Source organism: Orcinus orca, chromosome 10, assembly GCF_937001465.1.
Source record: "Orcinus orca chromosome 10, mOrcOrc1.1, whole genome shotgun sequence".
NCBI lineage: Eukaryota > Metazoa > Chordata > Mammalia > Artiodactyla > Delphinidae > Orcinus > Orcinus orca.
In genome coordinates this window covers 94,047,434-94,064,050 of record NC_064568.1, presented here as the reverse complement: position 1 = coordinate 94,064,050, position 16,617 = coordinate 94,047,434, and the positions used below count along the sequence as shown (strand labels likewise).

At 38.9% G+C, this 16,617-nt stretch overlaps 1 protein-coding gene across 1 annotated transcript in view; it reads right to left on the bottom strand.

Moving 5' to 3' along the window:
• DTNBP1 (dystrobrevin binding protein 1) overlaps nt 1-16,617 on the bottom strand; it is a 115,955-nt gene that overhangs the window by 59,992 nt on the left and 39,346 nt on the right. Inside the window, exon 7 of the mRNA XM_004273546.4 lies at nt 6,143-6,165. Coding sequence (XP_004273594.1) covers nt 6,143-6,165 — 23 coding nt within the window. The remainder of the gene's footprint in view (nt 1-6,142; nt 6,166-16,617) is intronic.

Here is a 16,617-nt window from a genome sequence, read left to right as displayed (position 1 = left end):
AAAAGATATTCCATGCAAATGGAAATCAAAAGAAAGCTGGAGTAGCAATACTCATATCAGATAACACAGACTTTAAAGTAAAGAATGTTACAAGAGACAAGGAAGGACACTACATAATGATCAAGGGATCAATCCAAGAAGAAGATAAAACAATTATAAATATATATGCACCCAACATAGGAGCACCTCAATACATAAGGCAACTGCTAACAGCTATAAAACAGGAAAGCAACAATAAAACAATAACAGTGGGGGACTTTAACACCTCACTTACACTAATGGACAGATCATACAGAGAGAAAATTAATAAGGAAACACAAGCTTTAAATGACACAATAGACCAGACAGATTTAATTGATATTTATAGGACATTGCATCCAAAAACAGATTACATTTTCTTCTCAAGTGCACATGGAACATTCTCCAGGATAGATCACATCTTGGGTCACAAATCAAGTCTTAGTAAATTTAAGAAAATTGAAATCATACCAAGCATCTTTTCTGACCACAACACTATGAGATTAGAAATCAATGACATGGAAAAAAAAGATAAAAAACACAAAAACATGAAGGCTAAACAATACATTACTAAATAACCAAGAGATCACTGAAGAAATCAAAGAGGAAATCAAAAAATACCTAGAGACAAATGACAATGAAAACATGATGATCCAAAACCTATAGGAGGCAGCAAAAGCCATTCTAAGAGGGAAGTTTATTGCTATACAAGCCTACCTCAAGAAACAAGAAAAATCTCAAATAAACAATCTAACCTTACACCTAAAGGGGCTAGAGAAAGAAGAACAAACAAAACCCACAGTTAGCAGAAGGCAAGAAATCATCAAGATCAGAGCAGAAATAAATGAAATAGAAACAGAACAATAGCAAAGATCAATAAAACTAAAAGCTGGTTCTTTGAGAAGATAAAATCAATAAACTCCTCAAATCAATAAAATTAGAAATGAAAAAGGAGAAGTTATAACAGACACCACAGAAACACGAAGCATCCTAAGAGACTAATACAAGCAACGCTATGCCAATAAAATGGACAGCCTGGAAGAAATGGACAAATTCTTAGAAAGGTATAACCTTCCAAGAATGAACCAGGAAGAAACAGAAAATATGAACAGACCAATCACAAGTAATGAAATTGAAAGTGTGATTAAAAATCTTCCAACAGGGCTTCCCTGGTGGCGCAGTGGGTGAGAGTCCGCCTGCCGATGCAGGGGACGTGGGTTCGTGCCCCGGTCCAGGAAGATCCCACATGCTGCGGAGCACCTGGACCCGTGAGCCATGGCTGCTGAGCCTGCGCATCTGGAGCCTGTGCTCCGCAATGGGAGAGGCCACAACAGTGAGAGGCCTGCGTACCACAAAAAAAAAAAAAAAAAAAAAATATATATATATATATATATATATATATATATATCTTCCAACAAACAACAGTCCAGGACCAGATGGCTTCACAGGAGAATTCTATCAAACATTTAGAGAAGAGCTAACACCCATCTTTCTCAAATGCTTCCAAAAAATTGCAGAGGAAGGAACACTCCCAAACTCATTCTATGAGGCCACCATCACCCTGATGCTAAAACCAGACAAAGATACTACAAAAAAAGAAAATTACAGACCAATATCACTGATGAATATAGATGCAAAAATTCTCAACAAAATACTAGCAAGCAGAATCCAACAACACATTAAAAGGATCATACACCATGATCAAGTGGGATTTATCCCAGGGATGCAAGAATTCTTCAATATACACAAATCAATCAATGTGATACACCAATATTAACAAATTCAAGAAGAGAAACAATATGATCATCTCAATAGATGCAGAAAAAGCTTTCGACCAAATTCAACACCCATTTATGATAAAAAGTCTCCAGAAAGTGGGCAGAGGGAACCTACCTCAACATAATAAAGGCCATATATGACAAACCCACAGCAAACATCATTGTCAATGGTGAGAAAGTGAAAGCATTTCCTCTAAGATTAGGAACAAGATAAGGATGTCCACTCTCACTACTATTATGCAACATAGTTTTGGAAGTCCTAGCCATGGCAATCAGAGAAGAAAAAGAAATAAAAGGAATACAAATTGGAAAAGAAGTAAAACTGACACTGTTTGCAGATGACATGATACTATACATAGAGAATCCTAAAGATGCCACCAGAAAACTACTAGAGGTAATCAATGAATTTGGTGAAGTTGCAGGATACAAAATTAATGCACAGAAATCTCTTGCATTTCTATACACTAATGAAGAAACACCTGAAAGAGAAATTAAGGAAACAGTCCCATTTACCACTGCAACAAAAAGAATAAAATACCTATATGCAAAGAATAAAAAGAATAAAAGACCTGTATGCAGAAAACTATAAGACAATGATGAAAGAAATTAAAGATGATACCAACAGGTGGAGAGATATACCATGTTCTTGTATTGGAAGAATCAATATTTGGAACATGACTATACTACCCAAAGCAATCTACAGATTCAATGCAATCCCTATCAAACTACCAATGGCATTTTAAAAAATTAATTAATTTATTTATTTTGGCTGCACTGGGTCTTCGTTGCGGTACACAGGCTTCCTCTGGTTGCGGTGCGCAGGCTTCTCACTGCGGTGGCTTCTCTTGTTGCAGAGCATGGGCTCTAGGCGTGCGGGCTTTAGTAGTTGTGGCTCGTGGGCTCTAGAGCACAGGCTCAGTAGTCGTGGCGCACAGGTTTAGTTGCTCCGCGGCACGTGGCATCTTCCCGGACCAGGGCTCGAACCCGTGTCCCCTGCACTGGCAGGTGGATTCTTAACCACTGCGCCAGCAGGGAAACCCCTATGGCATTTTTAACGGAACTAGAACAAAAAAATCTTAAAATTTGTAGAGAGACATAAAAGACCCCGAATAGCCAAAGCAGTCTTGAGGGAAAAAAACGGAGCTGGAGGAATCAGACGCCCTGACTTCAGACTATACTACAAACTTACAGTAATCAAGGCAATATAGTATGGGCACAAAAACAGAAATATAGATTAATGGAACAAGACAGAAAGCCCAGAGATAAACCCACACACCTACGGTCAACTAATCTATGACAAAGGAGGCAAGGATATATAATGGAGAAAAGACAGTCTCCTCAATAAGTGATGCTGGGAAAACTGGACAGCTACATGTAAAAGAATGAAATTAGAACACTGCCTAATACCATACATAAAAATAAACTCAAAATGGATTAGAGACCTAAATATAATACCGGACACTATAAAACTCTTAGAGGAAAACATAGGAAGAACACTCTTTGACATAAATCACAGCAAGATCTTTTTTGACCCACTTCCTAGAGTAAAGGAAAAGAAACAAAAATAAACAGATGGGATCTAATGAAACTTAAAAGCTTTTGCACAGCAAAGGAAACCATAAACAAGACAAAAAGACAGCCCTCAGAATGGGAGAAAATATTTGCAAACGAATCAACAAAGGATTAATCTCCAAAATATATAAACAACTCATGCAGCTCAATATTAAAAAAACAAACAACCCAATCCAAAAATGGGCAAAAGACCTAAATAGACATTTCTCCAAAGAAGACATACAGATGGCCAAGAGGCACATGAAAAGTTGCTCAACATCACTCATAATTACAGAAATGCAAATCAAAACCACAGTGAGGTATCACCTCACACCAGTTAGAATGGGCATCATCAGAAAATCTACAAACAACAAATGCTGGAGAGGGTGTGGAGAAAAGGGAACCCTCTTGCACTGTTGGTGGGAATGTAAATTGATACAGCCACTATGGAGAACAGTATGGAGGTTCCTTAAAAAACTAAAAGTAGAACTACCATATGACCCAGCAATCGCACTACTGGGCATATACCCAGAGAAAACCATAATTCAAAAAGACACATGCACCCCAACGTTCATTGCAGGAATATTTACAATTGCCAGGTCATGGAAGCAACCTAAATGTCCATCGACAGACGAATGGATAAAGAAGATGTGGTACATATATACAACGGAATATTACTCAGCCATAAAAAGGAACAAAACTGGGTCATTTGTAGAGACGTGGGTGGACCCAGAGACTGCCATACAGAGTGAAGTACGTCGGACAGAGAGAAACAAGTATCGCATATTAACGCATATATGTGGAACGTATAAAAATGGTACAGATGAACCGGTTTGCAGGGTAGAAACTGAGACACAGATGTAGAGAGCAAACGTATGGACACCAAGGGGGGAAAGCAGCAGGGGGGTGGGGGTGGTGGTGTGATGAATTGGGCAATTGGGATTGACATGTATACACTGATGTGTATAAAATGGATGACTAATAAGAACCTGCTGTATAAAAAAATAAATTCAAAAAATAACACTCAAGAGGAAAAATTTTCAATGACTATTAGTTCTTTAAAACACTAGATATGATACAATAATCAGTTTAGGGTCTGTTCAAATTTGAGAGCTTTAATTGGCCTGTGGGTGGGTTGGATGTGCTGTTAAATATTGTGCATAATTAGGGATGTGTGTGTAAACAAGATATTTCAGCATAAATTGAATTATTCTATCAGGTAATATGTAACACTATCTAACCTTTTGCAAACTGCTGGTCTCCTTTTTTTCTGTGAATACTGTCATACAAAAAAAAAAAAAAAAAGCCTCAGTACTGAGATGCAAGCAAAGTTGACATTTTGCATAATCTGTGTTCCTGCCTGTCTTTTAATATTAAGTTGCTTTTTTTCTTCTAACATAAGAAGATGTTAGCAGACTAAAAGAAAAGAAGGAGAGGGAGAATAATATTTCATGAGGGTTTCAAATCTTATTTTAAACCAGTGAGGAAAAATAATGTACATGAGTTGTGGTTCACAAATTGATTAAGAATAATGATGTAGCCATGATAATACATCACATGATCATTGAACATGGCCCTCAACAAACTGGCCATGAACTTAATCATTTACTATAACTAGTCAGTCAAATAGAAACTCAGCCAAAACAAGTCTGTCTGATTATAGTCATAGTAGGAATAAGCCTTTATACCTTTTACCTTGCGGGTTATTTTCTCTAACACATCCAAATAAATCATACACGTGAACAATTCAGCTGTAAATAATATATGGAAAATCTTTAACCAGTAACTCTAAAAGTCAATACTAGCTTATATATGAAACATAATAAGCAATAATTCAAAGTCTTCTTGGTTACTGAAATTCTCTGAGAAAAGAAATTTCACTACTCAATTGCTAATGAGTAATTGAAAAGTGGCAAACTGGAAGGGCTTTCGGCTGTTGGAAAGTTTGTGGTTTCCCCATAACCAGTAAGGGTCAACGTGACCAAGAATTATTCTTCAGTGCCCACCTGCAACAGTTCCCTAAAATTAAAAAGCAATGCTGGGCACTTTTAGTATCTCAGAATATAGTTCATCAAAGCTTGTAATTTTACAGATTGAGAAACTAAGGCTGAAAAAGATAAAGAGATGTATCCAAAGTTACAAGATGGTGGCAGAGCATGACCCAGCACTGAAAACCTCGCAGGAGGTTCATGTGACTCTGGGTCAACTGCAGGGCCACCTCTCTGCCTTTATCACCACAGCCTCTACGTGTGGCCCAGGCTCAGCACAACAGAAACCAGAATCTTTTAAAATTATGATTCTCTGGGACTTCCCTGGTGGTACCGTGGCTAAGACTCCGTGCTCCCAATGCAGGGGGCCCGGGTTCAATCCCTGGTCAGGGAACTAGATCCCACATGCCACAACTAAGAGTCCACATACTGCAACCAAAGATCCTGTGTGCCACAACTAAGACCTGACCCCGCACAGCCAAATAATAAATAAATAAATGTTAAAAAAAAAAAAACCCAAAACACTATGATTCTCAACAACCTCAAAGTTAGCGCTGTGTCTCCTAACATACTACTTATAATGTCATTAGCAGAAACTCTCACTTGGTACATGTGTTACAGCTAAAAAAGAATATCAAAACCACCTGTGATTAAATTTATGAAAACAGTATTAAGCAAACTTATTTTCTGATGTAAATTGTCTGATTTAAAGAAAAAGGAATGCATTCTTTCATCATCAACAAGAGAGAACATCTGACATCAATTAACTCTCATCTACTTTAAAGTGAGAATTAAACACAAAATTACCTTTGAAGGTTTCAAGTTCCTTCCTGTAGGAAAAAAAAAGATATAAATTTATTAATCTATTCCCAATGGAAACTGCTCTTAGATTATAAAGTTTTAAGTACTTCAAATGCCCAGAGTGGTATTTCTAGATGCTCACATGTCAATTATACTTCAGTGAAATTACCAGTACAATTAGCCTAAAGCTACTATTTTCAGTTTTTCTGCTATTACCCTATTAATGGCTCAAAAAAGTTCTACCAAAATTTAAACTATTAAAACACTGAAATACTTATAAGAAGACATACAGCATTTTAATGCCAGCTAGGAACCATCTAGTATATGTAAGAATCAGTTTATAAAAGCACTTAACAATTTTCCCTCCACTGATAAATATTAAACAACAGATTTTTTAAATCTTTAATTAAAAATCATCCAGAATAGGAGCAGTGTTTTCCCCTGTTAAATGAAAGGGAAGAGCATATATCAAAGGACTGAAGTCCATAGATCATCCTGACACAAAAGGGCCAAGCCTCCAGGAAATCCTCTGGAAACCCCACTGCCCGTTCAGTCCTGAACCTACTCCAGCTTGGCTTCCACACCCCACCACTGCAAAGTGAGGGTCACCAGCAATCACCAAGCTGCCGAAGGCAATGCTCACTCTCAGTTTTCATCCAAATCCCTCAGCAGAATTTGATTCCTTGAGAAAGTTTTCTCTAGTTTTTCTCCTTCTCCCTCAGCTCCTTCTGCTACTTCTCTACCCCTTCCAGACCACTAGATGCTGGAGCTCTGCCAGCCTGGTCCTGGGCCCTCTGTGTAACTTATATTCTCTCACAAGGCAATTCATTCAGCTATGCAGCCTTAAATACCATCCACATACTGACTTCCTGATTTATACTTCCTGTCTTGATCTCTTCTTTGAGCTCCAGACGCAAATGCAACTGCCTATTTGAGAGCTCTGCTCAAAGTGGAGCAGGCTTCCCAACAATACCTGTAAAAGAGCCTGTTCGGGCTTCTCTGGTGGCACAGTGGTTAAGAATCCATCTGCCAATGCAGGGGACACAGGTTTGAGCCCTGGTCTGGAAAGATCCCACATGCCGCGGAGCAACTAAGCCCATGCGCCACAACTACTGAGCCTGTGCTCTAGAGTCTGCGAGCCACAACTACTGAGCCAGCGCGCCACAACTACTGAAGCCCGTGCGCCTAGAGCCCCTGCTCCGCAACAAGAGAAGCCACCGCAATGAGAAGCCCGCACACCGCAATGAAGGGTAGACCCCGCTCGCCACAACTAGGGAAAGCCCGTGCGCAGCAACGAAGACCCAATGGCAGCCAAAAATAAAGTAAATAAATTAAAAAAAAAAAGAGCCTGTTCTTCCTTCCGTCTCTCTCATCTCAACTCATGCCATTACCAAGTTCCTCAAGCTTTGGTTTATCCATCTCCCTCCTTCGCCACATCTAATCCATCAATATATCCTATTAATTCTATCTCAAAACATATCCTGAATCCATCCATTTCTCCCCATCGTCACTACCGTCATGATGATAAATATCGTGCCTTGGATAAATATTCATTTTCTCATACTGAATGTAATCTTTGATCATTCATTCAACAAAAAATGTACTGAGCCTTAGACACTAGGAATAATGTTAGGAATAGCAGTAGGAATAATGCTCAGGTTGGGTTATACACGTTCCATAACCTCAAGCAACTTTAGTGAGAAGAGACAGAAGTAAAGCAACAGTTAGAAACTGATGTCATAGATTAGTGCTCTGATAATGCCAGCCATGCTGAGGATTTTCTAGGAATACAGAGGAGGGAGCAACTCACACACTGTGGGTTGCCGGGAAAGGCTTCCTGGAGGAGCCAGGATTGAACTGAGTTTTGAGGGAAAGTATAACTGATGACGACAGGTAACACTGATTGAAAACATGGCAGATGCTTCACTCTTGATCATTATTATGTCATACTCGCAGCTAACTAAATGAAAAAGCATAGGTGACCAGGAGTTCTAAGTTCTGGCTACTCTCCAAACTCTTATCCAAGTTCACCTTTTCCATGAAGATATCCTTCACACTCAAATGGCCATCTCCCCTTACCTCAGCTCCTATAGCACTCAGGTCCATCAGTTTTATAACACCTGGTGCACTGCCTTGTAATGCAGTGATCTCCATGCAGGTATCATCTCTACAATTACACTGCAGAGATCCTAAGTGCAGAGATCATGTCGCATCCGCCCTGATCACACATGTGCAAAGAGTCAGACACAACAGACACTCTGCAGCAAGTCATGATTATCAAGTATGGTGGCTGCAGGATGACTAAGAATAGCTGCTTCTTCAAAGAAGCCTTTGCTAGGACTAGGGAGGGTTTTATTCTTTATAAAAAAGTTTGACCACATAGTCTCTCATCTGATAACAACGTGTTTGCCTCTTGCAGTTTCAAAAATCTGAGTCTCTTCTTTTTCAAAGTTTAATAATATTTTCAGAAGATCCAATAAGTAGAAAGAATTGAAATGCCTTCCTTTAGATTTTACCATATTTTAAATTTTACTCAATTCAGCAAAGGCCGTCACAAAATTTAGCATAACCAACCCTGAAACTAAAACATTCACCAAATAACACCAGACTCAAAAATCTAATATTTCCAAAGGGCGAAACTGCTATTTAATCATTTTCTCTACAGGGGTTGAGTTATGAGGGCAGAAAAAAAAAAAAAGCATCACATTAATAAATAAATCTATGGAGTGTTGCAAGAAGTATATTAAATCTGTATACGTATAGAAATCAACTAAATCAGACCCACAGATGCAAACTTAATAGATTGGAACCACTGGATAAATGTCTCCATAAACACAATCATCTCACAGATGGAAGCACACTTTCTCTAAACACTAAACTGCTTCCCCAGGACAAATCCATGATAAAAACCTTACACAATGATTCTCTATGGCAAAATACCACATTCAAAATGTGAAGTGCAAAATCAACTCTCACATTTTTCTTCATATTTGAAAATGTTTAGGGGAAATTGTTTTAAAAGTATGATCAGCAATACTTTCTGTATTGAACACAGTAGAAGAGTGTCCCTTTGTTATGGCTGATGGATAGGAAAGTTCATAGGAAAGATCTTACAAGACCTCTTTCACAAAAGACCGGCTACTATTCACTATTACCCAATCTTTTGTTTCTTAGCATTCTACAGTCATGAAAATGTGTACCCTTATGCACTTGGTGAGTTTGTGGTTAAGAGGGTAGAAAGTGGATGAGGTGGCGCTGGGGGAGAGCTGGCCTACCTGCTTGAGGTAATTTTCACAAAACTGTATCTTAGAAGTCCCTGCTGTCATTTGCTCCTTACACAGGTACTGTGGAGGGGCATGTGTTATAGAACAAGATCTTTTTAATACATAGAATGGGAGGTGGCAACAACCAAGAACAGAACCCAAGAGAATAACAGAACTAAAGCATCTACAATGGCAACTAGACACTAACCTACAGTAGAGAAGAAAATTTAGGATATGAGTGTTATAGAAGTTAAAAAAGGACAGTTTCAAGAGGTCAGGTACATGAGGACTGATTTGTCAATGGGCTTAGTTACCTAAAGACTAAGAAGAAAAATACAGGTTAAATATTTAAAGTGCATCATGGATTTGGTCTCCATGAACGTCTCAATATGACACAACCTGTATACGATCTTTCTCTAGAACAATATTTTAACTTCAGTGTGCCATGCATCTTGTCCATTCACAAGCAACCTGTCAGAATGATCTACCTCGTTGGCTATTAGCTATTTTTGTATTTCTACAAATATTCCTCAGCTTTGTCTGGGATACAGTTCATTTATTTGGAAACAGTTTGATCTTTCTGATGTTTGCTTTTATGCTTAGTTAAGCAGGTCTGGAACAGGGCTCGGTCAAGGGCTAACTGTACCCCTGCTGAAGGATACGCTCCTGAGTGCTCTGCCTGGTACCCCAGGAACTCTAAGCTTTTTCAGTCTGGCCGCTGGGCTCAGGCACAGTGCGAGGATGTGAGTGCCGGGCACTGCTAACTGACCCTTTTTGATGATATCTCCTCCTGCCTCAGGTGGTTTCCTCACATGAATTACCGGTCCTCTGCTGAATATTCAGGGGAGCTTTCTGCAGATTTTCGGTATCCTCTCTCCCTGGTACTGTGTCCTGTGAACTCTGGCTGCCTTGGGTCCCCAGGCGCTCAGCTGTTCTTCAGTTCAGAGAGTCTGCCAGGCTCTACCTGGGCCCCTCCCTGCACTTAGCCTGGAAACGCTCAAGGCAGGATGCTGGGGAAACCGCAGGGCTCGTTCCACCTGTTTCCTATCGATCAAGGAGATCACTTCTCTTCTTTGCCCAATGTCTTCCAAAGTGTTATTTCCTTTATTTTGTCTGTTTTTTGGCTGCATCAGGTGGGAGAGTAAGTCTGGTCCCTGTTATTCCAGCTTGGGAGGATCCTTTCTGTAAAAGCACTGCCCGAAGGAAAGCTCTCCTGATCTACTTTCCATTCAGCACCCAAATGGATCTCCATGCAGAACCTCGGGAGTTAGTTATTGCCTTTCTGCCTATCTCTGTTGGACCTCCTTCTCTGTTGTTCACCTTGGAGAATGCCACTGGTTTCTTCTGTTCTATTCTCAGCAAAGCCAGGCCTGTGGCAAGTCTCCCAGGCACACCATCCTCAACACTCTGACATGGAAGAACAGCTCAGACCCGTGGCCCACAGCCTGTCTAGTGGACAGTCAGTTCTTGAAGCTCAGGAGTTTGGTGGGTTATTCTCTAGAACATAAGCTGGTCAAATACTACTAAAGATAACATCTCAAATAAATCTGTTATGCTTTGCTTTAAAGATTTTCTAAACTGTCTCCAGTCCACATTAACATAAAAATAAAACACAAAGAAGAGCATAGTTCCTTAGCATTAGCTGCAATACATAAAGCAAAAGGAATAATGACTCTCTCAAAATATGCCTGGGCACTGAATCTTATCAACAGAAGCAGTGCCCCCACTCACAGGAGAGAGTTTCTAAGAGATGACAATTAAGTTTCAAAGTCTAAATGAATCAGTGAAAAATGCTTCTAGAGTTTAGTATGCCCCAAAGCAGATTTCAAGTCCAAAGCAAGACTGTGTTAAAATTATGAGTCATTTATAATTAAGTTGAAATACTAAAATTACACTGTTCTTCAAGATGTAGCTATTTTCAGAGAAATTCTGATGGTATGCTGCATACTGAACGGGAAAACAAAGGATCCAAAAGTCTGGAAGTAAGAAATATTTTAATTAAATCACTCACATATAACTTTAACTATATTATTATGGAAGAATCTCAATAATAATTCTAAGGAATATTATGCTGGTACTGAAAAGATGACAAATTTAGAAGGCTGACCTTCTTTTTAGCTCTACTTCTTCATTCTTCTAAACGTATCTGTTGCTCCTCTGCTTGGAAGGGTGTCATCCCCCATCCCCGTGTGGCTGCCTCCTTATTCAGGTCTCAGCTCTCACGTGTCCTCCACGAAGGGCCTTCCCTGCTCACCCCAGCGAAGCAACCCTCCCCACCTCTATAACGTTATTCTGTTCTATTTTCTTCAGTATAATTGTCTGAAATTATCCTTTTTTAAAATCATGTACAGGGACTTCCCTGGCAGTCCAGCGGCTAGGACTCCACACTCCCAATGCAGGGGGGGCCCAGGTTCGCTCCCTGGTCAGGGAACTAGATCCCATGTGCCGCAACTAAGACCCAGCACAGCCAAACAACCAAACAAATAAGTTAAAAATAAATAAAATCATGTACACACTTATCATCTATTTCTCCCCACACCCATGACTACAAATGCTAGCTGACTCCCGAATCTCAAGTCCACTTCTCTAACTGCTAGCTAGACGATGTAAATGGTCTTAGGTTCTTTATTTTGGCTCATATATTCAATATTAACGCTTCCTACTTGATGAAAAATGTATTTCCTATTGGTTATGAAAACCTATGCAAGGCATCTAGGAGTTACACTTGTATGGCTAACTCATCTTCTGAACCATATGACAACCTAACTACTGGTACCAGTACTTGTCTCTGCCTACAGCCATATTTCATGCACTATACCATGTTTTACTATTGATCAAGGCGGTGTCTATTCCTGTCCATAAAAGCTATCAGTAGGGCTTCCCTGGTGGCACAGTGGTTGAGAGTCCGCCTGCCGATGCAGGGGATACGGGTTCGTGCCCCGGTCCGGGAAGATCCCACATGCCGCGGAGTGGCTGGGCCCGTAAGCCATGGCCGCTGAGCCTGCGCGTCCGGAGCCTGTGCTCCGCAACGGGAGAGGCCACAACAGTGAGAGGCCCGCGTACCGCAAAAAAAAAAAAAAAAAAAAAAAAAAAAAGCTATCAGTAATAGCAATATCACTTTATATGCAGAAGAGTTATTAGAAAAGCTATTTATGGGTATCTTCTCCCTACAATTAGACAGTTGCTTATATGTCACTTTCATTAGATAACCAGCTAAAGTAGGATGTCCTTTTTCAATGCAGAGATACTTAGGTTAAACCGTCTATTCAAATGTTTTTCAAGGGTAGATACACCCCTAGGAGTGTTCTAAAGCTCTATGTTTCCCTCTGCCCACACTGAGAATCTGCCATAGTAAGCCACATTACTGTTGGGATGGGTCACATCCCTCTTTTCACAGGAGGCAGGAATTTATTCTGTGCCGGGAACTTCTATCAAATATATGACAAAATATCGTATATCCGTTCTCAACTACAGATGCACTGATACCAACATCTGGGACGGATTCCACTTATCCCAGTGCAACAGTCAAAAAAAAAAAGAAGACCCTGGCCTTGATGCTGGCCCCTAAGCAGTCACATAATTTCATGTAACTCAATCTCCTCCCCAGCTCCAACAATCGCTGCCTGCCCACTCCCCAGTCTCTGATGGGAGCAGAATGAGAAAGTGCATCGGAGCCTATCGCAGACACGATTAGCACTGGAGGTGTGTGAGAAATTATCCTTCATTCTCCCACTCTCCCCATCCCCATCTAGTTGTCTGATCCAGATTTTCTGGAAAGCTACAGAGGGGGTACACTGTAATACACACACACACACACACACACACACACACACACACACAACCTTTGTATTACACATTATCTTCTTCAGAGTAAGAAAAGAAAAATCATTAGTTTGTAGGGCCCCTTGTTAAAGAGGAAAGAGGCTTATTTTTAAGAAACTCTTCCCTTGTGGACCACATAATAAAATGTTTAATTTGGGGTCTTTGAAAGTTTTTCAAATGGTGTAATATAGAATATCAAGTCACAGAATTTTAATATGTATTAGAGATGAATTGGTTCTATAAGCAAGTAAGTTGTAAAATGCTGAGTCAAATTTCTCTACTATAGGAATTCTCAGAACCCTTAATAAACTGACATGTACTACAAAGTTCCATGAGGCAAATACAGGATAAAGTGTTTCTGGAACTTATTTGATCATGGAATGCCAGTGGCTATCTTCTCAGTCCACTGTTCCTGTAAAACACTTCAGGGAATGTTGTAGCTAATAAAAAATTTCTAAATTCAATTTTTATGTTTATCAAAATAGTACATGTACATTCCTTAAGTCAAATAGTGCCCACAAGGATTTATGATGAAGCAGATTAGTTCCTCGGCTGAGTTCTCCCCACCTTTCTGTCCTGCTTTTCGCAAGAAGCTACATTCAACTCTTCTAGAGATTTCTTCCGGTATTTACCTCCATTATTTCTAAATAATATGCCATTTTTTTCATTTTTTTCCATTTATTGACACTAGCCTTCATAATATTCCCAGTTTTGATAACCTCTAGATTGAATAAAAGTAAGAAGCTTAAACTGTAAGTAAGACATCTCTGAATAGTAAATATTCTACATAATTTATTATTGGAAAGATATTTTTTGATCTACATTTGACTGAATAAAACTACTTCATTCTCAGTGTTGTCAACTCAAATTATTTACACTACAAATGATTGTTAATCAGCCATATATGTGTGTGTGTTGTGTGTGTGTGTATTAACTAAACAAATTGATTCCAAAAGGTTTCTCTGAAGAAGATAGTTCATCCTTTTATATCCTGAATAAAATAAGTTAAGAATTTCAGGAAGACGATGCATATACAGTCAACTAATATTTGACAAGGGAGCCAAGAATACTGAATGGAGAAAAAACAGTCTCTTTGAGAAATGGTGCTGGGAAAATCGAATATTCAGGTGTAAAGACCCCTATCTTACACCACTCACAAAAATGAGCTCAAAATGGATTAAAGACTTAAATATAAGACTCAAAACAATAAAATTTCTAGAAGAAAACAGGGGAAAAAAGCTCCTCATTATGGGTCTTGGCAATGATTTTTTGGATATGATACACCTAAAGCACAAGCAACAAAATAACAAATAAACAAGTGGGACGACATCAAACTAAAAAGCTTCCGCACAGAGAAAGAAGTGACCAACAAAATGAAAAGACAACCTATGGAATGGGAAAAAATATCTGCCCATCATAAATCTGATAAGGGATGAAGGTGAACTGGATGAAAGTGGTCAAAAGGCACAAACTTCCAGTTAGAAGATAAATAAGTACTAGGGATGTAATGTACAACATGACGATGACAGTTAACACTGCTGTGTGGTATAAATGAAAGTTGTTAAGAGAGTAAATCCTGGGCTTCCCTGGTGGTGCAGTGGTTGGGAGTCCGCCTGCTGATGCAGGGGACGCGGGTTCGTGCCCCGGTCCGGGAGGATCCCACGTGTCGTGGAGCGGCTGGGCCCGTGAGCCATGGCTGGAGCCTGCGCGTCCGGAGCCTGTGCTCCGCAACGGGAGAGGCCGCAACAGTGAGAGGCCCGCATACCGCAAAAAAAAAAAAAGAGAGTAGATCCTAAGAGTTCTCATCATAAGGAAATCCCCCCCACCCTTTTTTTGTATCTAAATGAGATGATGGATGTTGACTAAACTTTCTGTGGTACTCAATTTACAATGTATGTAAGTCAAGTCATGATGTCATACACCTTAAACTTATACAGTGCTGCATATAACTTACATCTCAACAAAACTGGGAAAAAGAGTTTCGGAAAGATTACAGTTTATATTGATAAACAGAATTAAGCAATGTTGCGTAGTATTTCCACTATTTGTATTTAGAAAGGCAAGTTAACTAGAACTTTGAATCACCAATGATTCTGTAAGCTAAATGGACCAGCTTTTATTTGGCCCTTTTAACAAAACTCTCCCTTATCTTCCATAACCTTGCAGGAAAGTATATCATTATCTCTATTTTACAGATAAGAAAGCCAAAGATAGGTCATTTGCAAAAGGTCATACAGGTAGGAAGTGCCAGAGAAGGAAATCAAGCATAGGTTTTCAAGGACTTTTCACAATAACCAAAACAAATCATATTACTGTTAACAATTGTGAATTAAATCAGTACTTATCATTTCAGGATAAAAATATGATTTCAAGCTAAGTCACAAGTCTAATGTCTCATTAGACAATCAGATGCAAAATACTTTGGCATTTATTAATAAATATTTATTTTATGAAGATGCTATGAGTAACCATTAACAAAATATCTACACATATAATTTTTTTCAAAGTCTTGGAAGGTCCATCAAAGTACTAGTTAATTTAAATTTCCCACCTTTGGTATTTCTCACCGAAACTGTTAGGTTTAAAACCTATTATGACATCTTACATTAATCTCATGCAGTCCTTGAGAAATAAATTTTGTAATTTTTTAAAATTTGGCCTATCAGAACATGAAAAATTTACCATTATTTTACCTACAGATTTCAAGCTACTGATTATAAGCTGGTAATCCTCAAATGGCACACTATTTTTTCCTACATTATTTCAGAGTAACAGGTGCTATCAACAAATCTGTTTATCCTATCTAAATTTACTAAAATTATGTAATTTTTTAAGAAGTCTTTCAAATGCTTGCCAAGAAAAGCTTAACAACAGGATAAAGTATAAAGGAAAGTGAACAGCTTGCCCAAGAGCAAAGAATTAGTAGAAGCCAGGACTTGGGTCTTCCGACTAATGACAGTGCTCTTTCTACTACACAATTCCTCTAAATACCTCTAAAATGATATTTCAATTATGTGAAACATGCTAAGACTTGTCCAGTACACTTTGGCTTTTACTCAAATTAAAGGTGAGGCTGTTTTCCAAACACGAAGCTGATTTTCATTTTGTAACATATAAATTGTAACGTACTAATTATATATCTAATAAATCTAAGTCACTGGGTGAGAGTGAAGAAAAGAATGACAAATAAAATTTCATAGTTCCAAATCTTATTACCCATTTCCAGTTCAGGTTAGTCTAATGAAAATTATTACCGTAATAACTACTACTGACGGAGCACACACTGCATCTGATAACGAGCATCTCACTGAACCCTCACAACAACTCTAGGAAGCCGGTACAATGTTATCTTCACTACAAGCTACACATGTTGAGGCTAAGAGATTCAATAACTTG